The sequence below is a fragment of the Rattus norvegicus genome, chromosome 8 (assembly GCF_036323735.1).
Source record: "Rattus norvegicus strain BN/NHsdMcwi chromosome 8, GRCr8, whole genome shotgun sequence".
NCBI classification, from domain to species: Eukaryota; Metazoa; Chordata; class Mammalia; order Rodentia; family Muridae; genus Rattus; species Rattus norvegicus.
The window spans coordinates 42151882-42179573 of NC_086026.1; the positions used below are offsets into that span (position 1 = coordinate 42151882).

Below are 27692 nucleotides of genomic sequence, written 5' to 3' on the forward strand. Positions count from 1 at the left end.
CTGCCCCCTCGTGGCCAGATTTATAAATAGGAATGATCTACGAAACAGAAAGCCCTGTGGAAAACACTGTTACCTAGAAACAGGTTGGAAGGACTCTTGTGCTCTCATTTAAAAGGATCCCATGCTGCAAATCAATTTACTTTCAAAGAGGCCCAAGTCCGAGGTGAGGAGAGCCATGGCATTTATTTGTTATCTGTGACAGTTTCACGTGACAGAGCCTCAACATAGACCATTATCTTCAAACTCTGCTCAAACATTCTCACATCAACTAGGACAGCCCACAAACAACAAAGGCCTCTCTCTCTTCAATATTCGATCTTTTCAATCTCATCCATGTCTTCTGGGTCCAGCTGCTTAATACTGCTATCTGAAAGGATGAAAGAGAAGGAAACCAGTGTCATCCTAGCTCCCGGACCTTCATTCTGCCAGTGATGTTTCTGAAGAGAGGGACCCCTTTGAAAATACATGTTCTTAAGCAGGGTGCCGTGGTGCATGTCTCTAATCCCAGCACTGAGGAGGCAGAGGTGGATCTCTGTGAGTTTCATCTCTGGTCTACACAGAGTGAGATCCAGGACAGCCTAGGCTACACAGAGAAATCCTGTATAAGGGGGGAAAAGGCTTCTGTGAATTTTGTATAGACATCCCAAGATAAGTAAGGGACACTCACCAAATAGCTGGCCCTAATAAACTAAAACAGCATCAAATGGACTGAGTCCGGCATGTACATATCTAGACACCTTGTACAAAAGACAGGCTCAGAGAAAAAAGCTAGTGAGGACTAGGCCTATTCACTGTAGTCACTTCCCAGGGCTCAGATAACAGTAGTGGCCTTCACGGGTACTTCTCACCCTGCCACCCCAAGTAGGTTAAGATGGTGCCCAGGCCTGTAAACCTTTATAAATTCCATTCCAAACGCTCTGTGAATCCACTTCTTGGGGAGCATTTCCACTGCTTCCAACAGAGTTCCATCTGAGAAGATGGTACCTAATGCCTCCTTGCCATGCTCCTACCCTACATCTGTGCTCTCTTGGGCTTGGGGGGATTTTTTGTTTGTTTTCTTTCAATGCAGAGTCTCAGTATGTAGCTCTGCCTGTCCTTGAACTCACAGACTCCTGCCTCTGCCTCTTGAGTGCTCTCATTAAAAGCCTGTGCCACTACACTTGGCTTTTGAAAGCACGTGCAGGGGAGGAGGCAAGCTATCAGGTGGTGAAAACCTTGAGGCTCCCATGTGTGCATTCTGCCAGTTTGGGGCCCCAGAAGGCCAGTTGAACCTGCTTGTTTAGGTGTGGGGCTTTAAAAGGGTTGCAGAGCTCAGAAGTCAGGCCTGTCCTATCTGAGAGGGTTAGACAAGAGGAGGGGAACTATAAATGAGAGGAAGTTGGGACACAATAAATCCTACTTTGTAGTACCATTCACTCTACAGGCATAAAATTCTACAGATTGCAGAATGAGCTTCTGTGAATTCTACTTGACCCTTACCTTCTATTTAACAGGCAGAAAGGAATCATGTAATCCCTCGGCCTGTGCTATGGCTCTGAGCCTATGAATTAGCAGCGTTTCCCTCACTGTCCGCACAGCCTCTGAGCTCCTCCTGGGATGTGCAAGCCTGCTACTTACTGAAGTGGTCTTGTATTTTCATGAGCAGGGGCAGCTTATCCACTTCAATCATGTTGAAGGCGAGACCTTTTTTCCCAAAGCGTCCCGTCCGCCCTATACGGTGGAGGTAGGTCTCATAGTCTGGCTCTTCTGACTGGTTTACAGGGAGGTCAAAGTTCACAACGATGGTGACCTGCTTCACATCGATTCCTAGGGGAGGAAAGACACTGTGACGTGTTGTGATATTTTCTTTAGGACAAATCCACCAAGAACTGGATTTGCCAAAAGAATTTTTGCTTGTGGGAAAAAAAACCTGGAAATCAAAACTGGTTTTATGACATAAAATATGTCAGTTTGCTTATACACTATAATGTCTGTGATGCTGGTAAGACTGTTAATAAAGGCTAATTCTGCAGAAATCTAAATGGGTACAAAGCACGTTATACATATAAATGAACGGGGACGGGGGAGAAAGAGGGGACCCCTCACCAAGCCTACAGGCCAAGCTCTTCCCTACTTCAGTGGGGCTGAGCCATGGGTCCAGGGTCTTCTCATCCATTTCAGGGTGCGGCTCCCTCCCTTCCATGGCTAGGTTCTCATCAGGTCTTTTATTTATATTTTAAATCTCTTGCCTCCACCATTACAACTTCCAGAATGTTTCCCCCACTATCTCTTCTCCCACTCTTCTAAACGTCTCATGGGATGGTCACCACAGCTAAGGCCAGGCCACTTGGGCTCAGGACCTAGGTTACAAGTTCCTCAAGCCACCTCCGGGCTCACTTCTTCATGTTCTTCAGTTACAAGGGCTAGTCACGTTCCTACCAATTGAACTGTTCTCCTGGCTAGGGACATTGGATATGTGGTCAAGTGCCCACCTAGCAAGCACAAGGCCCTGGGTTTTGTCCCCAACAGAAACCAAAACCAAAACAAACAACAGCAATAACAACAACAACAATAACAAAAACAACAACCAAACAACAAACCCCAAACAAACAAACAAAAACCCCTGAACTGTTTTCCTTTCTTCAATACCTATCCATCTAATGCTGCCTAGGAGACTTCCTTGCTCTCTGAGCCTCCCATCCCCACACTGACGGGCTACCCATGTAAAGATCCTGCCCTCTCTACTGTCAGCTTTCACCCCACCTTTTACCCCAGGGTCTGAGATTGTTCTGTCCAGAAAGGAAACCATGAAACTTTATATGGCCATTCACATTTAAATAAGTCAAACTTAAAAAAAATCCAGTTCCTCTGTCATACTATGGTTGTTTCAAGTGGCCAAGAGCTGATATAGTTAATGGCCACCATCTGAACAGCCCTGAGTCCCTCTGGAGAGCCCAGGCAAGAAGTCCAGCCAAGGGCCATGTGCTTCACCCCTTTTCAGGCAGGCTATGCTTCCAGAAGACAAAGGCTGTACCTGCTGTGAATACAGCAGGCCTTTCGTTCTGCTTGTTAAACTCCCAATGACCTAGAGAACATGGTTTGAGTATAGGGTCCAACCAAGGACATGGGAAGGATGAAGAAAACAGCCATTCCCTTTCTTAACACTCCCCGTCCCACGGCTGTAGATTTAGAACTTGAAACTCTGAGATACTAACAATGTTGACATTGTCAGTGAACTGCAGATCAAACCATGTGGACATACTATACATGTCCATCTGAATGGATGAAACAAGGAGCTGATGTGCTTAGTGAGTGCCAGGGATGTGGGACGACTGCTATGGGAGAGCACAGTGGTGGAGACACAGTCAAGAGCTGTGCAGTTTCTTAGAAGGCCGTCCCACTGCTGGTATCCACCCAAGAGAAGTGAAAACGTGTGGACACAGGACCTGCACATGAGTTTCCATTACAGATGCATTCAGAGTTAGCCCCTTGCTGTAAGCAACTCCAACAGCCAACTGGTAAGTGACTGAACTATCAATGGAATCCCAAGGAAAGACAACTGTTCCATGTAGCAAAGCTGGGGAAATTCGGCAGCAGCATGTCAGGTGAAGAAGTCAGACACACAGGCTGTACACTGTGTGAAAGGTAAGGCAAGGCAGGGGAGGCGGCAGGGCTCTGATTACAGTTGTGTCACACGACTGCACGGCAGTCAACTCCAAAGGGCACTGTGCATACGTTTCACGGCCGCGCCTAACTCTGACATACCTCGAGCACAGACATTGGTTGTTATGAGAACCTTCTCTTTGCCATCTCGGAACCTCTGAATGATGGAAGCCCGCTGCTCCACCGTGAGTTCTCCACTTAGCAGGGACACCTGGTGGCCATCCTGCATCATCTCCACTGTCAGCCACTTGGCATTCCGACGCGTCTGTGTGAGAGAGGCAGGCAGTGGTCAGAACTGGCTACTCCTGTTCTGCCCATGGGTGTAGAGCTGTGGAAGGATTTTTGCTTCCTCCCTTAGCTTGCCAAGAAGTCTCAGATCATTGCACGGGATTCGCCAACTGTGTTTCTCAGAGTCATGTTCTCTTACACCCGGACAAGCTTTGGCCTTCTCTTCCACAAGCTGATGACAAAACCAAGCCAACAAACACTGCAAGAGTTCTTTGCAGGAGCCATCTGACTGACATCTTTATGTACACAATGAAACAGCTACTCAACTTCCGGCTCCTGCTCCTGCTCCTGCTCCTGCTCCTGCTCCTGCTCCTGCTCCTGCTCCTGCTCCTGCTCCTCCTGCTCCTCCTGCTCCTCCTGCTCATTCTCCTGTTCCTCCTCCTGCTCCTCCTCTTCCTCCTCCTTCTGCTCCTCTTCCTGCTCCTCCTCCTCCTTCTCCTCCTGCTCCTCGTCCTTCTCCTGTTCCTGCTCCTCCTTCTCCTGCTTCTCCTCCTGCTCCTGCACCTCCTCCTCCTGCTTCTCCTCCTCTTCCTCCTCCTCCTTTTGTTAAGTGGACAAAAAAGAAGACAATTCTAAAGCTAAGTATCTCTCCTAGTTTACATGGCTATCCAGGAGCAGAGCTGACCTTGTTTTTATGCTACAAAGGATTTCAGTTCTGTCCACATGCCAACAGATGCCAGTCTAGTGCAGGAATATGTCTCCAGATCCTGCTTATGAGGCTTGGCATGTTCACGTGGTAGGGACAAAACCAAAACATATCAGCATGTGACATGACACCAAAAAGCACAGCACCCCTCAAACTCACATAAAATAAAGATGGTGGGAGGTCAGTATTAAGCAACATCCAGGAAACCTTGATAGGAGCAGGAGCTTCAGTTTAAGGTCCTGTCTCACACTCCCACTTGTCTGCGGCAGGCTTACCTGGCAGAAGATGATGGCTTGGCCAATGGTGATGCCACCGTAGATATTACAGAGGGCTTGGTATTTGTCTTTCCTGTTCTCACACAACACGTAATACTGCCGGATGTTGTTCAGGGTCAGTTCCTCTTTTCGCAACTTGATAACATTGGGGTCAGGAATGATTCGTTCAGCAAACTGCCACACAGAGTCCTCAAAGGTTGCTGAAAAGAGGAGCATCTGGCATTCAGAGGGTAAAGCTCTGAAAGAGAGGAAGGAAGATGGCTGTCACCAGCTACCAGACAGTCACTCTTCGGCCACTGCCATTAGCTGCTCTATGCAGACTTGTGGATACGCAGGGCTGTGTGCTGCGATCAGCTCCATGTTCATGCACAGCGTCAAACGTCCTGTCAACCACCCTGAATGTGAACCTCAGAGCAAAAAGCTTAGGCAAACATTCTGGAAAGTCAGCAGTCATTCAAGTCAATCTCCTCCTACTGTACGATTTAGCAATCTCACCCTGGATATGCATCCAAACGGAATGAAATAAATCACTTATTTGTTTTACGCAAAAGGAAGGAAAATGGGATGGGGTGTGGGTTGTGCAGCCAACATAAATACTTGTTATACAGTATTCTCATGAGTAGAAAGTAAAAGGGACCGATTCTGAAGCCCCCCTTGACTCTCAAACCTTTTACTCTAAGCTGGACCACACTAACTTACTGGTTAGAAGACGGCAAGAGGGGAGTCACCCTTGACCTCTGGCCATAAGGAACAGCTGGATCCCTTACACTGGGCAGCTAAGGTATGAGTGGCCAATGACCATCAATTAATTCAAAATCAAACATGTAATGAACCAAAGGTGTTTCTAGCAGATCCTGCCTGTGTTGCATAGTGTGACTTCACTGGAGTGTTTCCAAGCACGTGGAATGTGCACTTTTGTGCTGTGTGTGCCACTGAAGCCATACGAGGTGCCTACGCATGCTACTTGAGGTGCTCAGCTGGAACTGGTCACCACTGTATGTGTACGAGCTCTTACAGAGATTTCTGCTCTTATAGGAACATCCCTTAGCATGTTCTCATCAAATTAGCATGTTGTAATTGCTGCACTGTTTGATTTTAAAACTGCCGAGTTGCTGATTTGAGTTTCATGAGAAATCATTCTAGCAATTTCCAAAATGGTATGAGATACATTCCTGCTATTTGTACCACACACTTATACAAAATGTATGTCTAGCACTGACAATTTAATAAAAAAAGCAACTGATCCCAGAAAATATTGAATATATTCTGTTGCAGACAAGATTAAATTCCTGATATAAAGATAGGAGGCATGTCCATCTCATCATTATGTAAATTGTCTCATATGCACTATTAACAAACTGTTTAAAATAAATCTGTTTATGGTTCATTTTCAGTAAATACTTGATATGCATGGTATTATGTATGCCATGTACCTAAATATCTGGGAGTCATATAAAATTTTCTTTGGTGAAAATGAGTCCAAGTAGAGAAAGTCTAAGACTTGGTTCAAACTCTTAAGTGGGACATCTCCATCAAATCTGTCAGCTCGGAGTTTAGGGAACATTTCAAGAGAGGATGTAGAAAGAATGTAAGGCTGACAGGGACAGAGGACACCGGGAGAACAAGGCCCTCTTGAACGAGGCTCACATGAACTCAGAGACTGAAGCAGCAAGCAGGGCTAACACGGGTCTGCTCCAGCCCCTCTGGGTGTGTATTACAGCTTTCGGCTTAGTGCTTTTAATGGGACCCCTGAGCATGAGGACAAGTGTCTCTGGTTCTTGTGTCTACACTTGGGACTCTTTTCCTTCTGTTGGGCTGCCTTGCTTGTCCAGCCTCGATGTGATGTGTTTTACTTTATCCTATTACATTTTATTTTGTCCTGTTTGGTTGTTCTCTCTTTTCTAATGAGACAGAAATGGAGTAGATGGCCGGGGGTGGGGGGCAATGAACTGGGAGGGGTATATAGGGGAAAAACTGTCATCAGGATAGACTGTGTGAGAAAAGAATCATTTTCAATAAAAGGGAAAAAGGAGACCTGACTTATAGGTCTAAATAAAATGTCCTTCGAGTAAATGCAGAAGTGCTGGTAACAGATGGCCCAGGTCTTCCAGTGTGGAAGCTGACTCTTTCAAATCTATACTCATCAATAGACCACACTTCAGACATGCTTATCTCATGCACACATATCCCAGCAACAGGCACATGCCCATGTCAAGCATACTGGTTCATGCCTGTACTCTTAGCCTTAAGGAGGCTGAGGTAGGACTGCCATGAGTCTGGAGTCTGAGGTTAGGCTGGACTACATAGTTAGTCCTGGTCAGCCTGGGCTACAGAGAAAGAGTCCTTCTCAATGCACGTATGCATGCACGCACAGTAAGAGACTTCAGCTTTAAAAAAATGGAGATGATAGCTATGAAATTCTCATAAAGTAAAATAAAACACAGATCTGCTCATATCTTATCCAAATATAGACTAACAGTAGATTATAAATATAAAGTCTGGCAAATTCTATTTGTCCCATAAACCACTTATCAAAACAGAACAAAAATGGTGCCAACAGCTCCATGGTTTGCATACTTTACAGCTGACACCTTACAAAGCAAGTAACACCCAACCCACATTCCCCACAGTCCTGAGCCTTTCATTAGCAACGTCTTCGGCTACTTTCAGGTTTCAAGTCTGCTCTTTGTAAGACCTTTAGCTATGAAGACATGTGCTCGTATGGTGACCATCATTGTTGGTGGCTCTGGAAAGATGCACAGCAAATGAAAACCCATGTTGTCATCCACACTGGAAACACGGAGAGATGAGACTGGAGAACGGAACAGCAGAACTTGCACCCTGCCTTAGTACCAGGTGCATAGTTACTTCCATTTCAGATGCTCATTGCCTGTGCTGACTGTGCCTACGACTGGCTCTCTCGACAGGTGGTCACTCAAGGACAAGAAACAACTCAGAAAACTTCCAAAACTTGCAGGCACAAGCTTTGAAAATGAAGGCCCAACAAATGTTAGTGGGAAATTGCAGGACATGGAGAAGCAGGGTACCCCAACAGTGGGCTAAAACACTCAAACCCGGGAGAGCAGGGTGACATGAAACCTCTCAGTCACAGAAGTGGAAGCTAATAGTGTTGCTTGCATATAAAGTAACCGAGGAAAAACTTTTGTTTCCAACACTGCAGGGGGGAAAAGGAAAAGGAGAAATAGTGTAATTATACTATAATCTCAAAAATAAAAGAAATTAAAAATTATAAACATAATAATCCATGAATTGACTACATGAAGAGACCACTTGATGTGATGAAATGGTTAGGGAAAAGCTACAGATCCCCACACAGGGTAATGCATGGGAAAGGACAATAGAGAACTCTAGAGGAAGAGTGTGTAATAAACACTACACTGCTTGGCCCAGAAGTGAACAGTGTGTTTGTGGGGGAGGGAGGAGGGGTGCACGCACACACGTGCACGTGTACTCAGAACGATATGACCCGTGTCTGTGCAATCAAATTCTTATGATTTAAGCACTGAGAGGAGACAGAGGGAATGGGTAAAGGCAGAGTGTAAATGAACTCAGGCCTACTTTCTAAACTGGGAAGTCAGGGGACAGTAATGTGAGCATATTATTTAAGGTATGAAAGGTCACCATCAGAAAAGACGGGCGCGTTCTGGGAATGGGCAGGGCAGGGGATCACTGTTCTTCAGTATAAGCATTCATTACTCTTGAGTTTAACATTGAGTAAATACTACTTCATTTAAAAAAAAGAGCAATGCGGACTGCTAACTTCCTTCCGCAAACACCCTTCAGTGCATGTGAGGAGGGGCCCAGAAACGTGTTAGCTGAAGACTTTCAGGTGACTTGAGTTGAGAAACCTGGGGAACTGGTAAGATTTACTCACAAATTAGAAGTAGATACAGGCCTAGACCTGTTCCAACAGCACTGTGTTTCTAGTCTACCCCATTAGCCATCACACCTCCAAGGCAGCTATGATGGTTTGCATATGCTCGGCCCACGGGGTGGCACTATTAGAAGCTGTGGCTCTGTTGGAGTAGGTGTGTCACTGTGGGTGTGGGCTTTAAGAACCTCATCCTAGCTGCCTGGAAGTCAGTCTTCCACTAGCAGCCTTCAGATGAAGATGTAGAACTCTCAGCTCCTCCTGCACCATGTCTGCCTGGATGCTGCCATGTTCCCACCTTGGTGATACTGGACTGAACCTCTGAACCTGTAATCAGCCGCAATCACGTGTTGTTGTTTCAGGAGTTGCCTCAGTCATGGTGTCTGTTCCCAGCAGTAAAACCCTAACTAAGACGCAGCCTTCAGCAGATCCTGCCTAGGATGTAAAACATGATTGGCAAATCTTGGTGTGACTCGGGACACACCTTCATCTGGAAGCTTGTGCTGCAAAGGTAAAGCCAAGAGGCAGGAAGCACAGTGGTCTGAAGGCTCCCTGGGCTAGGGGAAATGGTGTCTACCCACAGTCAACGTGGAGGTGAAGACAGCAGGAACCTTAGCAGGGAACACAGTTAGGAGGAGTGGAGACCCACAGTTCGTCCTTTGGACTGGAAATCTGGGAGGAGAGGATAGATGTGAAGATTACCTTTGGATACGGATGCTCTGATCGGAGAATCCTTGGGTGTCAATCATCACATCTGCTTCATCCAGGACAAACACACGGATCTTTGTCAAGTCAATCAGTTTCCGCTTGAAGCACCAGTCTAGGACAGTCCCAGGAGTGCCGATGACAATCTGTTTGGTGACGTCGGTGCCCCTAGGAACTGTGGAGAAAGAGGTTTTAAGTCTCCTGTAGATATAAACAGACCCCCTCGCTCTAACAGGACATGGGCCAGGGTGACGCGACGTATTCCTTGGTGACAGGATCATAGTACAGTATCATTTTCAAGTGCAGACCCTGAGAGTCATGGTTGTATTTAGAGTATGCAGAATTTCAGGCTAGATCCCAGAGTTCTAGGTGTATGGTGACAATGGCTATATATATTATATATATAAAATGGTACTCTCTGTGCTCTTTAAAAACTGTACTTGGCTGAGCTGGATTCAGTGCAGTCCTATGGCTCAGGCATTTAGGAGGCAGAAGTGAGATGATTGTGCTCACGTGAGTTCAGGACCAGACTGGGCAGCATAGTGGGACACTGTCTAAAACAACCAACCAACCAAACCAAAGCAAACAAACAAAACCACAGCCAGCATTTCTGTTGGCCCATGGAACAATGGCACAGTCGTGGTAAAACTGGTTAGGTGTGGGAGCACAGGCAGGGACTGGCAGGGTGGGTGAAGCTGGCCCTGCTATTGCATGAGCTGGGCCAAGTCTCAAAAAGCAGAATGTAAAAAAAAAAAAAGGCCTCTTCTTACAAGATGTGGACATGGGACATGTTGTACTGTTTGCTGTGTCCTCATTATATTCCGGCCTGCACCACTGCTTAGCCTGGACCACTTCCTTTACTATCTCCCCCACTTTAGAGATGAGAAGGCCAAGGAGTTACAACAGCCTTGTTAGGTGTGAAGCCAGGATTTAACAGAGAGCCATGACAGGCTAACTGGGTACATACTTCGGTTTCCTCGAATGGCGTACATCACTTCAACATCCACACAGAATTTCCCCATTCTTTCAACCACGCGGCCGGTCTGCAGAGCCAGTTCATAGGTGGGAGCCAGGCAGAGGCACTGGGAGATAGAAGAGAGGAGGAAGAGGAGGGTTCATACAAGCTGCTGTTCAGATCTGAGATCAATTAAATGTTGCCCAGGAGGAGGCATACAATTGACGTTCAAGATTTTGGCTGAACGAAACATTTTAATTTGAACATAATTTGGCAGACTGGAGATGGGAGGTGCTGAAGGACTAAGAAATAGTTACTTTATTTTGGGCTATATAGAAGTACAAGTTACCGCTCACTGTCTTTGGTTGGAGAAAGGGATAGAGGAAGCTAGGATATAAGGAAGGCAAGAGAAATCACAGCTGGTACAATATATATCACTTCTTGCTTACTCTTAAGAGTCTGCCTGCTTCTAGCATGCTCTGCTCAAATCATATTACGAAGATATACGATCCTGCTAGAATGATACACGCCCCCCCCCCCCCATTGGCTAGGCCATCTCCCACAGAAGCGGCGATTGTTGAATGAAGATGCTGTTGGTAGAAACTCGAGATACTTAATGGGTCATGCGCAGGATATACGGTAGAGAAGGCCACTACAAAAGTGCTAAAAATAGTTTCCACACATTTTCAACACATGGGCTCAAGCACGGCTCTCTTGAATAATTTTGATCGACACCACACTTGAAATATAAATTTCAGTAGCCTTATCTGGAAAGTATATTTTGTGCTTGGCCTCCGCCATATGCATCTACAGTCTATGGGAGTCACCGGAAGCTTCTTGAGAAAGACTTTTATTTATTTATTGTTTTAAGCACATGTGAAAGTCAGCCTGTGAAAGAGCTTGATGAGTGCCCTTTGGAGGGAAGGAGTATCAGATTGTTTTTGTGAAAAGAAATGAGGCCAGGAGAACGGTGAGTGGAGTGCCTTGACCAGCCACTCTGTGTGACCTCAGGAAGACACTTTTCTCCCCAAGAGCCTTTGACAGAGCAGTGGGGTGCACTGGATGCCCTTCTTGCCCTGGAACCAAGCAGTCACCATCACTATGTGCTTACTTATCCCAAACACAGTACTGAAACTGTATGTGGCTTCTCTGAATCCACACGCTTACCTTAGGAGATGAGCATTCACTCACTCATTCAATGCCTAATGAATCATCTACAATGTCGGCTCTCTGCTAGGTGTGAGGAGTGAGGTGTGAACAGTCAAGGGTGAGCCATGCCTTTGGAGTGCTGTCTTTACAGACAGGAAACAGACTCACATTTACTAACGTGCCCCAGACACTTGGCTCAGTGGGCAGTGGTGGCAAGGCTGGGATGGGAGGCAGTGGTACCTGGCCAGCGCTGGGTACCACTATCCCATATTCTACCCAGTGCTCTGGGATTTTATGAAGCAAGGCCTATTCTACATTTCACTGCAGTAATCATATATTTGTAGAAGGACCAGGCCTTGCTTAAACATTGTAGTTACAATCATTTCCACCACAGCCCTTCCTTACCTGTGGAAACAATTCCAAGGCATTCACTCTGCTTAGCATCGCTAAGACAAAGGCAGCGGTTTTTCCTGTGCCGGACTGGCTCTGTGCTATGAGGTTCTGGGGACTGTGAAAAAAAGAGAGAGAGAGAGAGAGAGAGAGAGAGAGAGAGAGAGAAGACAACTGGGCATAAACTGAATACAAGATCCTGGCTATAAACAGAAGAAACGAAAAACAACCAACTTGGAAGACCACTACCCTGTAAACTCACGGATGTGCGAGCATCATGGGGAGGGCCATCTCTTGGATTTTGGATGGTCGGTTAAATCCCATTGCATAAATCCCTTTTAGTAACTCTTCCTTTCTGTAAAAATAGGTAGGTAGGTAGACAGACAGACAGACAGACAGACAGACAGACAGACAGAATTAATTCCTCAGCACTTGAAAGGTGCTCTTCTGAGGAGCCACTTTGCAACTGAGCATTGTCACTGTTCTGTGACACCGTGCCTGACACTTAAGAAGGAGCAAAGTAGGGCTGGAGTGATGGCTCTGGTTAAGAGCACTGACTGCTCTTCCAGAGGTCCTGAGTTCAATTCCCAGCAACCACATGGTGGCTCACAACCATCTGTAATGAGATCCAATGCCCTCTTCTGGTGTGTCTGAAGACAGCTACAGTGTACTTATATATAATAAATGAATAAATCTTAAAAAAAAAAAGAAGGAGTAAAGCCCACTGCGGTGGGGAGAGCGTGCTGGTGAGTGTAAGGCTGCTGGTCTCATTGTGCCTGTGGTCAGAGGACGGAGAGCGACTCTGCTTGTGCTCGGCTTGCTTCCTTCCTTCTTGTGTTTTACTCAGGCAGAGACTGCAGGCTGCAACAGTGGCAGCCACATGTAGGATGCCCTTTCTTCCTCACTGAAACCTTACTGCAAACACCCTCAGAGACACACCCAGATGTGTGTGACCTGGGCCATTCCAAATCCAGTCAAGCTGGCCATCAAGATTAATGCTTTATAAGCACGGAAAGTAATGCTTAGAAATACATTATTTATACATCAGCCCTGTCCCCAACTATATACAGTCATGCCTCTAAGTTGGACTACTAAAATAATGACGTAGGCTAGAAGCTTTGGTCAAGGGAAGGAGTAATGGCCGGAAGCAAATGTTCTGTTAAAGAGATGTGGGGGGGGGGGAGGATGAGGATTCATCTGATAAAAGGAACATATCCATTTACTGCAAGCGGTTTTTTTTCCCATTAACCTTGGAAACCAAGTGGCATTTTTGGTTTAATTCCTTTTTATGAATGACAGAAATTTTCAGAAAAGAAAAAAAAAGATCAAGGTGACTCTTTTATCGTTTCTCTTTGATTCAGTATCCTATAATCCCATATTGCTGATGCAGAAACTTTTAATGCCATCATTCCTGTGCTCTTCTGCAAAAATGTGAGAACAGCCCAAATGGGCTGGAACGTTTACACTTTTCATGAGTCACTGGTACATCTGGGTGTTCTTTTCTCATTTTTTTTTTCTTTCTAGATAGGGTTTCTGTGTAGCCAGTCTGGCCGTCCTGAAACTGTCTGTAGACTGGTCTGGCCTTGAATACAGAGATCACCTCCTAAGTGCTGGAATGAAAGGAATGCAGCACCATACGCCTGGCTACATTGGATGTTCTTAATTTGGTATACTACTTGGTGGATGACTGGAAGCCATGTTTGAATCATAGGCCTCTCTACCACTTAGAAAACATCTGGGCATCGGGATGTTGGATATTTTCCTTTATATAAGTTCATATGTTACTATATCTTCCTCTTGGAAACCAAATATTGGGAGTTCGTGATTGAGAACCTCGCAACAAGGGTCAAACAAGCATCAGAAACCCAATCCTTCGTAACCAACGAAGACATCCATAAACCATTTGTCTACTACAAAGTACAACTGTGTGCTATGTACGGATAAGTAACACTGAGCCACAGCAAAGTCCTGGGACGAGTACTCCAGAGCCGTTCACTCACAGGCTCTTGACTCACGCAATGGGCAAAGGGGTTGTCTAGAGTTGTCTAGGGTAGCTAGCTGGCTGCTACTAACTAGGTCCATTCTGCCTAGGTACACAGCAAGCAACGTAAGCCAGGTTTGGCCTCACATATCTGTCGCCTCTTCTTTTCTTTTCTTTCTTTTTTGTTGTTGTTAGAATATGTTCTGTTCATGGCAATCTTAACCCGAGGGGATGAAAACTCATTTGAGAAAGTCACTCATTGTAATACCACTTGGAATAAAGTATGGCTGGAAAAGTAAAAGCTTGTCACTTTTTAAGAAGTGCTAAGGGGATAATGTTTAGGCCATCGATGCCTGTGTCTGGATTCTGATATGCGGAGAGTGACTCCATGGCTGTGCTTGGCTGGGTATCCCCAACTCCTGCAAGATTAAAATATTTTCTACCCAAAGGTGCTCAGGTTGCTAGACAACCTAGGTATCCAAGGGTTCCCTGAGATATACTTTAATTGCATGTAAAATTATACCATCTACTTTAATATGACATGCTAAAAATGAAGGAAATGCTGATGGTAAACTAGCAGAGTCATTTATTAATGTTAGTAGCATAAGCATACTTCTACACCGAGAATTAAGATACTCACAGTCGTAGCTCTTCAAATGTTTTCACCGAGTAGAGTGGAGAGCTGGGATCCTTTTGTAAGACTTCCACTCGGTGGCTGGATTCTACTAAGGACTGGCGGATTAACTTGTTTAAGAGTGAATTGGCTGCCAAATCCACTAAAAAAAAAAAAAAAAAAAAAAAAAAGGAAGAAAGAAGGGGGGTCATCAAACCTCCAGAATATCATCTAGTTAATTGTTATCTCCTATTGAGTAGCAGTATACATAAAATGACAGCAGCCTACTCTCATCTTCCTTACAAAAGAAAGTCCTAGAAGGAATGCCATAGCACCGAGATCGTTTTGTAAAGATTCAGTTTCTTATGCTTTGTCGTACCAACCCCTGACTTTGTGCAAACCAACATCTAATTGCAACATTGTCCTTGCCAAACTGAAAATCCTTAATCTACACCTTGCAGTTTTCAATGTAGTCTAAAGAAATATACCCTCTCCTAGTTTCATTTTTTTCTCCGATAGCATTCATTCAGAAAGAAAACAAAAATAGTGCTTTCTCAAGGAAATTCTATTAACACCGTTAGCGCGATCATAAAGTAAGCAAGCGAAGCTAGTAGGTACGTTCAATCAAACTTGCGTCCTACCTACATCGTCTTCGTCATCATCTTCTTCCGTGTTAAGAGAGCCGTCTAAGAGGGTAAAAGAGAAATAAGAAGCATAAAGAAAAATGTTGAGCAAAAAATATAAAATGCACTCTTAGAATGTCCCACAGATTCTACAGCGTATGCAAACAGAGCCATCTCCTGGAAGAATAAAGTGACTTGATCGAGGAGGTGGAGGATTTTCAGTGTAGAGTAACGAAGCCAAAGCTATTTCAGCTGGCAGACGCATGGGGAAGGCAAAAAGTGTTTAATTAAGCCAGGCTTGCTTACAACACTCACCTATGTTTGGGACTGTGGTACTCCTAATACCACGAAGGTTCTTCCTGGGGTGGACGAGATTTGAAAACTATTGAAAGGCACAAATTTCAACCAAGGTTAGGAAGCAGGACATCAAGCAAGAAGCATGGTGCTATCCTACACCAGGGGCCGGGAAGACCACCCCAAACTGCTTCCTTTGCAATGTTAGGGATTAATGATTTCATTTTAGGTATCCTTGTAATTTTATGAATTATCATATAATTGGATGGGAGTTATCATAGTCTCTCTTTTTAAGAGCTCTTAGTCTGAATATGGGCAATATCTGGGTGATGGGTGGTTTACAACACCTAAAAGGGATAGGAGGCTATGAAGATGAGAAGCCTGCTAAATGGTCAAAAATCAGGATAGGAGAAAACTCATTCCAGCCAGGACTAGCAGCTGCGCATTCTCTCAGGATTTCCAGGGGTCTCTGCCCTTTCAAATCAAAGGTTGGTCCTTTTTGGGAGTCTCCTCTTCTATGGCTCTTCCACCCCAGCCCCCCATCACTTGACACCCCGCTCCAAATGCCAGCGGGGCGCTCCCCTTCCCAGGGGATTTCCCTCGGGAGTCCCTGTTCTAGCCCCCGCCCCTGGGCCCTCCCCTGCTCAGCGGCAGTTACGTGGCTGTTCAGCCGCTCGCTCTCCGCCGCCCCAGCGTCGCCTCCCCAAAGTAACGACGCCATAGCTGCGGTCTCTGCTCTCGCCCCCGGCACGTGCTGCCACCCCCGCGCGGGGTAGCGCCGGCTCGGCTCAGTGGCCAATGGTCAGGCTCCGGGACCGGCGTCCGCCTCGCGACCACCCGTGGCGCGGCGCAGTGCGCAGGCGCGGGCCTGGCGCGGGGCGGGCGGAGGGAGAGAGGTGCGGGGCGCAGCTGTGCGGGACACCCGCGAGCTTTCCGTTTGACCAGTCGGCCATCCGCACAGCAGAGAGAAAGAAAGTGGGCACGGAGGCGGTAGACACACCGCGCTGCAGGTTCTCTCTCATGCCGCTATTTCTCCTGACAGCCCTGCTTGGGCATCACAACGTGTGAGATTGCACCGTGGAGGGGCAGATGGCCTTGAGCAGAGAGAGGTTCGGAAAGAAAACAGAATTCAAGTGCGGACATCTGTTTCAGTCCTGGATACCGGGGATATGCCCACATACACGCGTATTTTAATTTTTGTTGTGAGGTGTGGAGCCTTTTTAAAGCAACCTGGACCACCACTACCTATGACGTACATTGCACACAGCTCTGGGTTAGATACCTTATGCTAAGTTTGAACCAAAGAACCAGGATTTTCAGTTTTTCCGACTGGAATTTTAAGAGTTGGGGTAATATTTCTAGAATTGTCAAAAACAGAAAATCAAAACTGTAGCCATGATCTCTCCGTGGTGCTGAAGCAAAATTCCTTGTCCCTGTACCGTCGTAAACTTTCAATGTTTTCAGGACATAGAATTTCCCTGTAGCCCTTACATTACATTCTAATACTAAATATTTTCGACTCTCAAGGTTAAATATCTGGTAATTAAACGATGTACAAGGTTGGGACAGGATCCTCAGTCTCTTAGTTTTCATATAGGATAGCCAGCATTTCAAATCGCTTTTCTCTCATTTTAGACCAGATTATAATTTCGCCATTTGTTCCTTATTGATTTTGTCTTGCGGTGAAGAGGAAGCTGCATCAGAACCCTGCGCATTCCGTGGGTTTCGGCTTAAAGCCCACACCCGGCCTTCGGAACTACATTTCCCAGAACCGCAGGCGCACTTTTAGTGAGGCTGCGCATGCTTACTGGAGGCGAAAAGTAACAGCTTCCGGCTAGTCGCGTGGCCGCGCACTGAGGATCGGGAGGTAAGTATGGACTGTGAAGTGGGCAGCTTTGAGTTCTAGAGAGGAATGAACAGATGGAGGCTGAACAGCCACCTCCTACCCCCCGGTACTTAAGTGCTTCAAGAAGGCCTTGGTGCATAAAGTGGGACTTAGGCCAACGTGTGTCGTGTCTGAAACTTCTTGGAGCTAAGGAAGTCCCACCGGCGGGGCTTAGATTCTGTAACTAGTTTAGAGGGCCTTTACTGCACCAGAATTGCCCAAATATATACAGTAGTAGCCCATTGAAGATACTATGGGATGAAGGGGTGGCGGGAAATTATTCTGGGGTTTACACGATACCTTTCAGAGTTAATGATTGAAGTGGGTTTTGAATCCTTTATTACAAAGGAAATGTGTACCCTTACCATTTTAAAAAATTTTTAAAGAAGTTTTGTACATTTGGGGCTTGTTATTTTAGGGTGGATGCTTAGTGCGCCCAGGAATTGCCTTTGTGGGTATTTGGTCACCGCCACAGTTTCTGCCAACCATCTGAATCTCACTGATAAACCTAATGTGCTGGAGCAAACAGGACTGGGCCACAAATTTTGGGGTCTGGTAACTGATCCCAAATCCGTGTGACTGGATTTATCTCCTGCCCCAGTTCATGCTTATAAGGATACATAGTAATACTGGGATTCTTACCTTGAAAAACCTTTTGATTTTGGTAATTTGAACTCTGAAGTCCTGGTAAAGGTAAATCTTTTTTTTCCAAACCAAGTGTTTTGAAAAACTAATATATGTTTAATCCTACACCTAGAATTAAGTTTTAACTCTTCCCTGTGCTCTACATGTATGACAGATCTGGCTGTTTGATTTACAACATCTTTGTACCACTTAATATGCATTCCCAGGCATTTGTGGCAGAGTTCTGGCTCTGATATACCATTGAGTTTGCAGTTTTTACTTTCTTGGAGTGAATGTACTCAACAAGCAGTCCTGATTATATTTTCCTCTTAATGTGTTTAGAGGTGCATGGAACTGGGTAAATATATTCTATCTATAGCATTAAATATTCAGAAAATGTTTTAGCAGCTAGTAACTGCCAGTGCTAATCACGTGTTTCTCCTTCTTACACAAGCAACTCTTTCAGGCCTAAATTTAGTGCTTGAAATAGACAACTGACTTTAAGATATTCTTCACTGGATTGTACCCAGTTTAGTTCATTTTTGTATCTGTTTTCATGTCAGGCTGCATACAAAACCTTTTTGAGTATCATTAGATGGTGAGAGAGAGAACCATGGCCTAGATCTAAGTTTTCTTATATTGGAAAGTACTTAAAACAAGGTTCATTTTTCAAACTTCTTTAATAGATGAGCTTAATACGAAATTAAAAAAAAACAAAACACCACAGTTTACAAGTCTTTTTAAAATGGCACTTACTGGATTTCAGTAGTTTTTGACCTCCCCGCCCCCATTGCTGTATTTGAGAATGGCAATTTAGAATTCAAGTGGTGTATGAAATCTATGTGACATACCAACAATACTAGGAAGAACACTGAAGTCCTTATTCTGTGTTCTGCCTGCTTTTCATGGTAGTTGTATTTAAAGGAGAGATAAAGAACTAGGTTATCCTAAATCCTTTGTTAGGAGAGACAGGTTTTTTAAAAAAAAAAAAAATGACTTAAGAAGGAGAAAGAGGGAAGGGAAGCTTCTTGGGTATGACACCATTTGCAAGGTCACAACGGACACCCCAACGAAGGGCAGATCTTTTCTTCTCCGTTGGTACTAGATAACTGTTTGGAACATATAAGTGTTGAGGCTTGGACTGAGGTTCTGGTCGGGAAAGCATTTGCCCTCGGACACTCCAGCGTAACTCCTTTCTGTTATCTTCACCAGGAAACCGCATTGAATCCCAATCCCTTTTGTACTCAAAATATCTGGCTACTCTGTCTATCTTGCCTCGGTTGCGGCTTAATTGATCCAGTCTGGGGAGAATAAAGGACTTGGGTCTGCTGGCAACAATCAGGTCTTGTTCATAAACAGGAGGGCCCATTTCTTCCCTTTGTAGATAGCAAATGAGCTGATCTTGTGAAATTCCTTGGTATTCACATGGTAGGTTAAGTTTTTGTGAAGTGTCAACTGGGGATGCTGTGCCTTCTTGGAATTGCAAGTTCATCAGCCTGTGTCTCAAGTCCCAGAGATCCAAATCGCTTTCTGTACCAGACTCAGACTCACTGATAATAGACTCATCTGTCACCAGCACTTCCCCATCTGGCTTTCTACGCAGCACCTTCCTCTTCATTACTGGCTTTCTGCATTTTTGGGAAGTCTCTGAAACTGTTGATGAAGTGACATGGCTTCCTGTATATGGGAAGTGCAGGTGCATAGGAAGAGCAGCTCTTTTTCCTGGTGTTATTGAGGCTTTACTGTAGGGGTCATACTGGCCAGCCTGCACTTCTCTCCTTGAATCTCCTTCACCCTGCCCTGCACAGATATGTGTAAATGCCGTAGCAGCAGCTAACATTCGCTCTTCTGGATCCATATTGGACCATTTTTGTCCACCTGGTCCTTTCAGTTGCTCCATTGCTTCCTCTACACTATAAGCTTGTCTGTAAGAGATAATATGGGTCAGTTTCTACCTAATTGCTCTTTGTCTTGATCTTACAGTTAAATGGAAAATGGCAGATAGTTGTGGAAGAGAGATATTTTATTTCTTACATTCATTTCTACTCATTTTTTATACTTTCTATTGCCTTATCACATTTAATGGTTCCTATGATAAGGGCTCAGTTCTGCATATGTAAAGCTCGAGACTACATGTAATGGAGCATGATGCTTAGTGAACATTATATAACATGCTTAGAGAATGCTGTAATCCTTTTATTTTAGGCTTAGTTCCTTTTCACAGGAAGCTCCATGAAGTTAACTTTCCAAAAGGTAAATAGCTCTAGTAAATAGCAGAGCTGGACTTGTAGCTCAGGCAGTCTGAATTACACTTAGTCCTTGCTTTTATTCCTAAGTAATGTAACCCGAAGACCACAAGAGTAACATTATACATGCATACAACACACATGTGAATGCATATACTATGAGATAAATCTGTTCTAATAAAAATAACTTGAATATACATTATCTTCAGCATCCAGTGGTTGGTTTCCTGACTGCTTTTAAGGTAGGTAATCTATTGCCTGCTACTTGGTTTCCTTTTTCTCTTGAAATTGAAAAATCATGCATAATTTTAAGCCTGGATTTCCCCACCCTGATGAAATTTCTCTAGAAGGAAATTTCTTAGTAGTTTTCTAGAATTTTCCATATTCAGACTAAATTTTTTGCCCCACTATAAAGTAGCATGGTGTAAGGCCTCTCTGAACTTTAAAGACTTGTGATTTAGCTGTCAGTACAGGAAAACTTACTTCATGTTTTGCCAAATTCATTTGGTCCCTTATTGATATAATCTAGACCTATAATCACTTGTTAAAAATTAATGTACAATGAGTATCTTGTAAAGTCTTACATACTTGCACAAGCGCAGGTTAAATTTCCAGCATGAAATTACCTCTAAAGTTTTCCACCCCTTCCTCCAGTGGTGTGCTATCAAATTTTCTCATCCTTGTAGACTGTTCCATAATCAACTGTCTTCTTATACTGGAACATATTTTCATAAACCTTTCCTCCTTTTGCACAAAATAGCTGGTCTTTGCTCCTTTACCTCTCAGTTTGTTAACATTTTATTATCTTTATATTAAAACTGATTATATTTATAAACTAATTTTATACAAGTTCTAAGTGAAATCAGGCAGGTGTTCTACTGCTGTGCTGCACCCTCAAGTCGTGTTTGTGGCTGACCTTTAAAATCTATTCTTGCTAGCCTAAGCGCTTTAGTTTTTAGGTAGTCACTTTTCTTTTTCTTATAGTTCTTGGGTTTTATGGTGTTTTACTTAGAAATTACTTTCCTCTAGGGTAGCTTAGTGACAAGAGTGATTGCCTAGCACACAGGAGGAGGCTGCAAGTCCAGTTCTTCGTATTGCTCTCCCCAAAATCTTTCTCATGATTTATATAAGAAAAGGCTTCCTTTAATCCCAGCAGGAGGCAGAGGCAGGTGGATCTCTGAGTTCAAGGTCCGCCTGGTCTACAGATTGAGTTCCAGGTTAGCCAGGGCTACACGGAGAGAATACTGTCTCAAAAACCAAAAGGGCATTTTCCTATCTTCTAGTAGTTTTAGTTTGACTTACAAGATTTAAATGTTTAACCTTCTATCATAAATTAATTCCAAGGATTAAAATGGAACTTTTAGACAGAGCCTTAGATGCTAACCAAATAACCACAGTCACAGATTAATTAGAACCACCTCAGTGTTGAAACTACCCTTTGGTTACTGAAATGCATCAGAAACTTCACCTTCTAGATCCAAATTATGTCACACTAACTTAACTGTGATAGAAATATTTTATAAACACATGAAATTTGGTTGTAAAAAGTCAGTAATTATTACCTTTTTTCTGCCATTAAAACTGCTTAAAGCAAGGAAAATTTGTCTCCCGGTTCTACTCCCAATGGGAAATAAAGTCATGGATAGTATTTCTTCAATTAAGATAGCTTCTACTGTGCCACCTTTAGAACAAAACAGAACATTAGATAACAATGTATATAGGCCACGTACTTGAAATATTATAAACAACAGAAACAATCATAAGTAGCCCACATAATTCTTACCATTAAAAATACTGGACAAATATACCAAGAAATCATGAAGAAATGTTATAGGGAGAAAACAGCTAACCTAAATGTTATAGGGAGAAAATAGCTAACCTGAGTCTTCAGTCATCTTGGCTAGTGACAAAGAAATGAATTGAGACATTTCTACAAATTTAAAAAAATTCAAAAATGGGTGTATGTTTTTCCTTTTATGAAGTGGCCATATAGACTATGACAGAACAGAATCTGAGCGATGAATCTATAATAATTATTCTAGTAATTAGCCCTGGCTAGCCTCCTGGAACTTGTCCTCCTGTCTCTTCTGGAACTTGTCCTCCTGTCTCTTAAGTACTAGGACTCTAATCTTGCACTGCCATGCTTAGTCTAGATATTTAGTCATGTGACACTGACATTACCAAAGGAACCAGCACTGAAAATGATATATTACTTCACTATCTTTTCCACTATCTTTCCACAGGGTGGACCTGCATGATTTCTTCCTGGGGATGCCATGGCTGAAACCACAGACAGAAATCAGATTGAGAAACTTCTAAGCAGAGTAAAGGAACTGGAGCAGGAAGTGGAAAGACTTAAGAAAGAACAAGCCAACAATATAAAAGACACAAGTGTCAGAGAAAATTCTTTAGGCTGTGGAAAAGCTAAGCGTGCTTTTGATTTTAGTGCTCATGGCCGTAGACATGTAGCTCTAAAAATAGCCTATCTAGGCTGGGGATACCAGGGCTTTGCCAGTCAGGAAAACACAAGCAATACCATTGAAGAGAAACTGTTTGAGGCTTTAATAAAGACCCGACTAGTAGAAAGCAGACAGACTTCCAACTATCACCGGTGTGGTCGAACAGACAAAGGAGTTAGCGCCTTTGGACAGGTAAGGGCCAATACATGGTTTCTCAGAGCCAGTAATAACAGGGAAATCTGAGTGTACATACTGAGTCTTGCTAGCTCTGCAACAGTTTCTCTCTGAATTCCACAGGTAATTTCTCTGGACCTGCGTTCTCAGTTTCCAAGGAGCAGGGATTCAGAAGATTCTAATTTAAAAGATGGAGCTGATGATATTGCTAAAGAGATCCGTTATGCTCACATTCTCAATCGGGTGCTTCCTGCAGACATCAGGGTATTGGCCTGGGCCCCTGCAGAACCTAGCTTCAGTGCTAGGTTTAGCTGTCTTGAGCGGACCTACCGCTACTTTTTCCCCTGTGCTGATTTAGATATTGCAACTATGAATTATGCAGCTCAGAAATACGTTGGCACTCATGATTTCAGAAACTTGTGTAAGATGGACGTGGCCAATGGCGTGACTAATTTTCAGAGGACTATCCTGTCTGCACAAGTGCAAACAGTGGCCCAGAGCCCAGGTGAGGAGGGAAGGCAAGGGCCATTCCAGTTATGTCAATTTGAAGTGATTGGCCAGGCATTCCTGTATCATCAAGTTCGGTGTATGATGGCTATCCTCTTCCTGATTGGCCAAGGAATGGAGAAGCCAGAGATTATTGATGAACTGCTGAACATAGAGAAAAATCCCCAGAAACCGCAATATAGGTAAGTTAAATCAAACTAGTATATCCTTGTCCCTCCCATTATTACTCACCGATCACTCTGCCCTCATTAAACTTTATACTTTTTGTCTACATGTATGTCTGAGAACTATCTATGTATCTGGTAACCACATAGGCCACAGAAGGTGTCAGATATTATGAAACTGGAGTTACAGAAGGTTGTAGGTCACTATGTGAGTACTGCGAATTGAACCCAGGTCCTCTGGAAGGACTTAACCACTGAGCCATCTCCCCAACTTTCTCTATAAATTTGTAATTTATAGAATGTTATGAATATGTAAGAGGGGGTGCTATCTACTAGTTTTCTCATTGTTTTTTTCCCTATTAGTAAGAACCACTGGCTAACTGCTGTGTATTCTCATACTTGTTTCTCTTTAGCATGGCTGTTGAATTTCCTCTAGTCTTATATGACTGTAAATTTGAAAATACCAAGTGGATTTATGATCACGAGGTTCACGAATTCAATGTTACTCACCTACAACAGCTATGGGCTAATCATGCTGTTAAAACTCACATGCTATATAGTATGCTACAAGGACTAGACTCTGTTATGGTAACATGCGCAGCAGGAACAAAGACTGGTGAAGCAACAGAATGGAGAAACATTCGACCCTCTGTCATAAAGCACACTAGTGCCTTTGTAGAAGGAGTGAGAATGCGCACATATAAGCCCCTCATGGCTCGCCCCAAATGCCAAGGACTGGAATCCCGGATCCAGCATTTTGTACGAAGAGGACGAATTGAGCACCCACATTTACTCCATAAGGAAGAAAAAAAAGCAAAGAGGGACTGTGCTGACAAAGAAGAAAATATTGTTTTAGAGAATCCAACGAAGAGGGTTTGTATAATAGATGCAGAAATTAACAGCATTGTATAATTCCAGGAAGCTAGCATCTCTAGCAGGATCCAGGGAGCAACAACGAATTAAAATTTTAATGACTAGCAAAAGACCTAACAAGTTCTTAAATATTAAGGGTGTATTCTTTAATCCCTGTCCAAAAATATTAGGAAATGAAAGACGCAAAGACCACTTGTCAGTTATATGCACCTGGAAATCTGTGTTTTTCGTTCAAATCCATTAAAGCCTGGTCTACAAATATATTTGTTGTTCTTTTTCAAAGATCTTTGCTAAAAGTGTCTTTTCTAAGAATTCATAAATTATAGATGTGTCTGTGCCAGGCATAAAGCTGCCCAGAATCCACCTAACTCAAGGCTACACAGCATGTTTTAATGAGACAGCTAAGAACAGAGGCTGACAAACCTTCTTAAGGGTAGAAGTAAATATTTTTAGGTTCTGAAAAAAATGATATATTGAACCTATCTTAGGATCCTTTGAGTTGTAAAAACATTTTAGGTTCTTGTTGACCAAGTTCTGGAAGGTTCAACCTAGCAGAACTTGAAGACAGAGGAAGGAAAAAAGTTTTGAACCTCGTGGTGTAGATGCACACACTACTCCCAGCTTTTGGGTGGACACAGGATCTAGAGTTCAAAATTTTCACCACAGAGTGACTTAAGGCCAGCCTGGGCTATTAGAAACCCTTTCTCAACAACCAAACATGAAAAGGCTTTGAGTCTAAGGTGGAAAATACAAGTTAAGGGTTGGAAATTAGCAAATAGTATGGTTAGAAATTGACAAAAGCTTAATTTAGATAAGCATTGTGTCATATTTTCTAGAGCCACTGAGAAGTTTTAAAAGAAAATTATGTAGCAAAAGCATTGCTAATATTTAGAAATGCTAATATGTATTCAAGCATACCCAATTCTTGTCCTTTGTAACAATAAATACCATAGCAAAATTACTTAGGCTTCTACCTTAGTAACTTGTCACTACAGCAGTGTTATGCAGATTTACTAGACAAAAGCATTTTATTACCAAGCAACAAGTAACTACTTCTTATGTTCAAGACCCAAAACACTGAAACTGCTAAATAAAGGAACTTGTAAACAGGAAAACAGTATTTACAATATTCTGGTGCTGCCTAAGTGCCAGAGCCCCTAGGGTGGAGCACAGTATAGAATCAAAGACTTCAGGGTAAGAATCCCAGTTTAGAAGATTAAAGAGCTTAAGTGAGGTAGCTTGTGCAGAAGTGACACAATACAGTACTAGCTTTCACAGCCCAGCACAGGAGCCAGGAGAGCAGTGACACAAGTCAGTTGTCACATAACATTCTAAAAAGGACTGTTTTGTCCTTTTTAAAATTCTGAAAAATTTTATGTGCCGTGTGTGTGTGTGTGTGTGTGTGTGTGTGTGTGTGTGTGTGTGTGTGTGTACATGGGGGTCTACAGGGGTCAGGAGAAGTAATCTTTAGATTTCTTGGAGCTGGAATTAGGCATTTGAGAGCCATCCATTGGGTGCTGGGATCCCAACTCTGGTCGTCAGAGCAATTTCTTACCTTATTTTGGTTTGCACTGACTGGCTGTATTTGAGTTAACAAACGGGAAACCTAGAAAAGAAAAACTGACTTTAAGAAACATTCTTATTTAAAAAATCAACTCTACATTGAGGGAAAAACCCAACTAAGGAGTGTTATATTCCAGGAGGCTATAGAAGCAAGAGTTCAAGGTGAGGCAAATCCTTTCAAGAGGTTCTCTGGGTATGAATATAAAGGAAAATGGAAAAGTTATCTTATTGGTTGTCAGTCACCACAGAAGCAGCAAATGACAAACTCCTAAATGTGTCTTTACAAAATTACTTCAGAGGGGTAATATTCATCTAAAAAGTGGAATTATGGGCTGGAGAGATGGCTCAGTGGTTAAGAGCACCGACTGTGCTTCCAGAGGTCCTGAGTTCAAATCCCAGCAACCACATGGTGGCTCACAACCATCTGTAAAGCTCACAACCATCTGTAAAGAGATCCGATGCCCTCTTCTGGTGTATCTGGACAGCTACAGTGTACTTATATATAATAAATGAATAAATCTTTTTTAAAAAAAGTGAAATTATTTCAAAAGGTTTTGAAGTTTAATTGAGACATGTATGTATCTCTTCTGGAGTTGGCCTGGGGTGATTTTAGACTAAAGCCAAGATGATTTTTAATGGCATCCTTACAGTGATTAAGTCCTGTTCCTTGTGTTTGAATTATGTCGTCTTCATTTTTACACTTCAAATATACACTTACAAAGTGAAATGTGACTTTTCACTTCTACAGGTTATTCTCAATCCTTTTGCTTTCTAAATAAAACAATCTCACGAGAACGGTCTTATATTTTGTGGATAAATATGTGTAATATTGACTAAAATACCTCTTATCTTTCCTTGAACAAAACGAACGAACAAACAAAACCAAACTCAGTTTAATGTTCCAGGATTACCTAGTTTCAGCTAAAAAGATTCAGAGGGTAGGATATTTAACCCTTTAAATTTCTGGATTTGTATACAACTGAAATCATGGTGCAATTTAACTTCTAAGTCAAATGACAAACTGCTCTCTCGAAAAACTCATTACCTCGACCCACGCGTTAGAGTGCTATTTTCTCACTTTCATCAGCACTGAAAAAACTAACCAACCTGAAAGAAAGGGCACTGTATTATATTTGTATTGTATAGCTTTTATCCCTGGGTTAGAATCACCCACAGGGGTTCCTTCAGTTTTACCTGCTATCCTAAATCCTAAGCAAAGGGTATGGACAGCTGGTTGTACGCATGAATCCACGGAAGGTGAAACCCAAACTTGAGGCTACTTCCCTGCTCTTCCAACAATAACACCAGTCGCACCATCTGGCCATAGGCGTGCTGGGAGCTCGTCTTCCCCAGGGACCCGTCCCCACTTCCACGCTAGCAGGGAGGGCTCAGTCCGCTCGCTTGCCCACCGGGCAAAAGTGGCGCAGGCCGGGTGTACATCACATTGTGACCTGCAAGGGTATGAGCGGCCTGTATCCCGGCAGCAGGTTAAAGGCGTCCGAGCAGCTCACGCCGACATTTACCTTGAACGCAAGAGCCTGGAAGGGAAGAAAACGCGAATCCACGTGCAGTGGCCGAGGGAAGGAGCGAGGGTCTCCGCTGCACCCTCTTTCAGGAAAAGTCCACCCGCTTCGCGATCCTCACCAGCCTTAGCCGCTGCAGCTGAGGGTCTGGCAGTCTTGTCGCAGCTCACTGCGAAGCACTGCCTCCAACCAGCGCAGGCGCACAATTCCAAGCTCTGAGT

At 43.6% G+C, this 27692-nt stretch overlaps 3 protein-coding genes across 13 annotated transcripts; 1 reads left to right on the forward strand and 2 right to left on the reverse strand.

Moving 5' to 3' along the window:
• Window positions 1–164: 164 nt before the first annotated feature.
• On the reverse strand, window positions 165–16754 carry Ddx25 (DEAD-box helicase 25). 5 transcript variants are annotated; one of them, XM_063266048.1, is made up of 12 exons: window positions 16736–16754; window positions 15475–15541; window positions 15178–15222; window positions 14564–14699; window positions 12205–12297; window positions 11958–12060; window positions 10416–10530; window positions 9446–9623; window positions 4852–5089; window positions 3745–3907; window positions 1618–1806; window positions 165–367 (listed from the first exon to the last, which is right to left on the reverse strand). In XM_063266048.1, exons 5-12 carry the CDS (start codon window positions 12264–12266, stop codon window positions 306–308), a joined length of 1110 nt encoding a protein of 369 aa, XP_063122118.1. In that variant the 5' UTR covers window positions 12267–12297; window positions 14564–14699; window positions 15178–15222; window positions 15475–15541; window positions 16736–16754; the 3' UTR covers window positions 165–305.
• Window positions 16313–24646, forward strand: Pus3 (pseudouridine synthase 3). 6 transcript variants are annotated; one of them, XM_017595618.3, is made up of 5 exons: window positions 16313–16660; window positions 17089–17320; window positions 22452–22859; window positions 22965–23530; window positions 23926–24646. In XM_017595618.3, the coding sequence occupies exons 3-5, from the start codon at window positions 22485–22487 to the stop codon at window positions 24422–24424; spliced, it is 1440 nt and encodes a 479-aa protein (XP_017451107.1). In that variant the 5' UTR covers window positions 16313–16660; window positions 17089–17320; window positions 22452–22484; the 3' UTR covers window positions 24425–24646. The 6 variants fall into 6 exon arrangements, with proteins under 6 accessions (XP_017451107.1, XP_063121494.1, XP_017451108.1 ...); XM_063265424.1 differs by having other exon boundaries at window positions 16332–16463; XM_017595619.3 differs by having other exon boundaries at window positions 16359–16562.
• On the reverse strand, window positions 18624–27692 carry Hyls1 (HYLS1, centriolar and ciliogenesis associated). Of its 2 annotated transcripts, none has more exons than NM_001398961.1 (4): window positions 27472–27692; window positions 25941–25991; window positions 21771–21889; window positions 18624–19887 (listed from the first exon to the last, which is right to left on the reverse strand). In NM_001398961.1, the coding sequence occupies exons 3-4, from the start codon at window positions 21782–21784 to the stop codon at window positions 18960–18962; spliced, it is 942 nt and encodes a 313-aa protein (NP_001385890.1). In that variant the 5' UTR covers window positions 21785–21889; window positions 25941–25991; window positions 27472–27692; the 3' UTR covers window positions 18624–18959. The 2 variants fall into 2 exon arrangements, with proteins under 2 accessions (NP_001385890.1, NP_001385891.1); NM_001398962.1 differs by lacking the exon at window positions 27472–27692 and adding an exon at window positions 27143–27441.

What these genes read in the sequence shown, in the direction of transcription:
- Ddx25 (XM_063266048.1), bottom strand. Translation starts at nt 12,266, where the DNA reads ATGGGATTTAACCGACCATCCAAAATCCAAGAGATGGCCCTCCCCATG. An exon ending in CCTTGGAATTGTTTCCACAG is followed by an intron (nt 10,531 to 11,957) that starts GTAAGGAAGGGC and finishes TCTATCTCCCAG; the next exon opens with TGCCTCTGCCTGGCTCCCAC. An exon ending in GAAAATACAAGACCACTTCA is followed by an intron (nt 368 to 1,617) that starts GTAAGTAGCAGG and finishes TCATCCTTTCAG; the next exon opens with ATAGCAGTATTAAGCAGCTG.
- Pus3 (XM_017595618.3), top strand. Translation starts at nt 22,485, where the DNA reads ATGGCTGAAACCACAGACAGAAATCAGATTGAGAAACTTCTAAGCAGA. An exon ending in GAGTTAGCGCCTTTGGACAG is followed by an intron (nt 22,860 to 22,964) that starts GTAAGGGCCAAT and finishes TGAATTCCACAG; the next exon opens with GTAATTTCTCTGGACCTGCG. An exon ending in CCCCAGAAACCGCAATATAG is followed by an intron (nt 23,531 to 23,925) that starts GTAAGTTAAATC and finishes GTTTCTCTTTAG; the next exon opens with CATGGCTGTTGAATTTCCTC.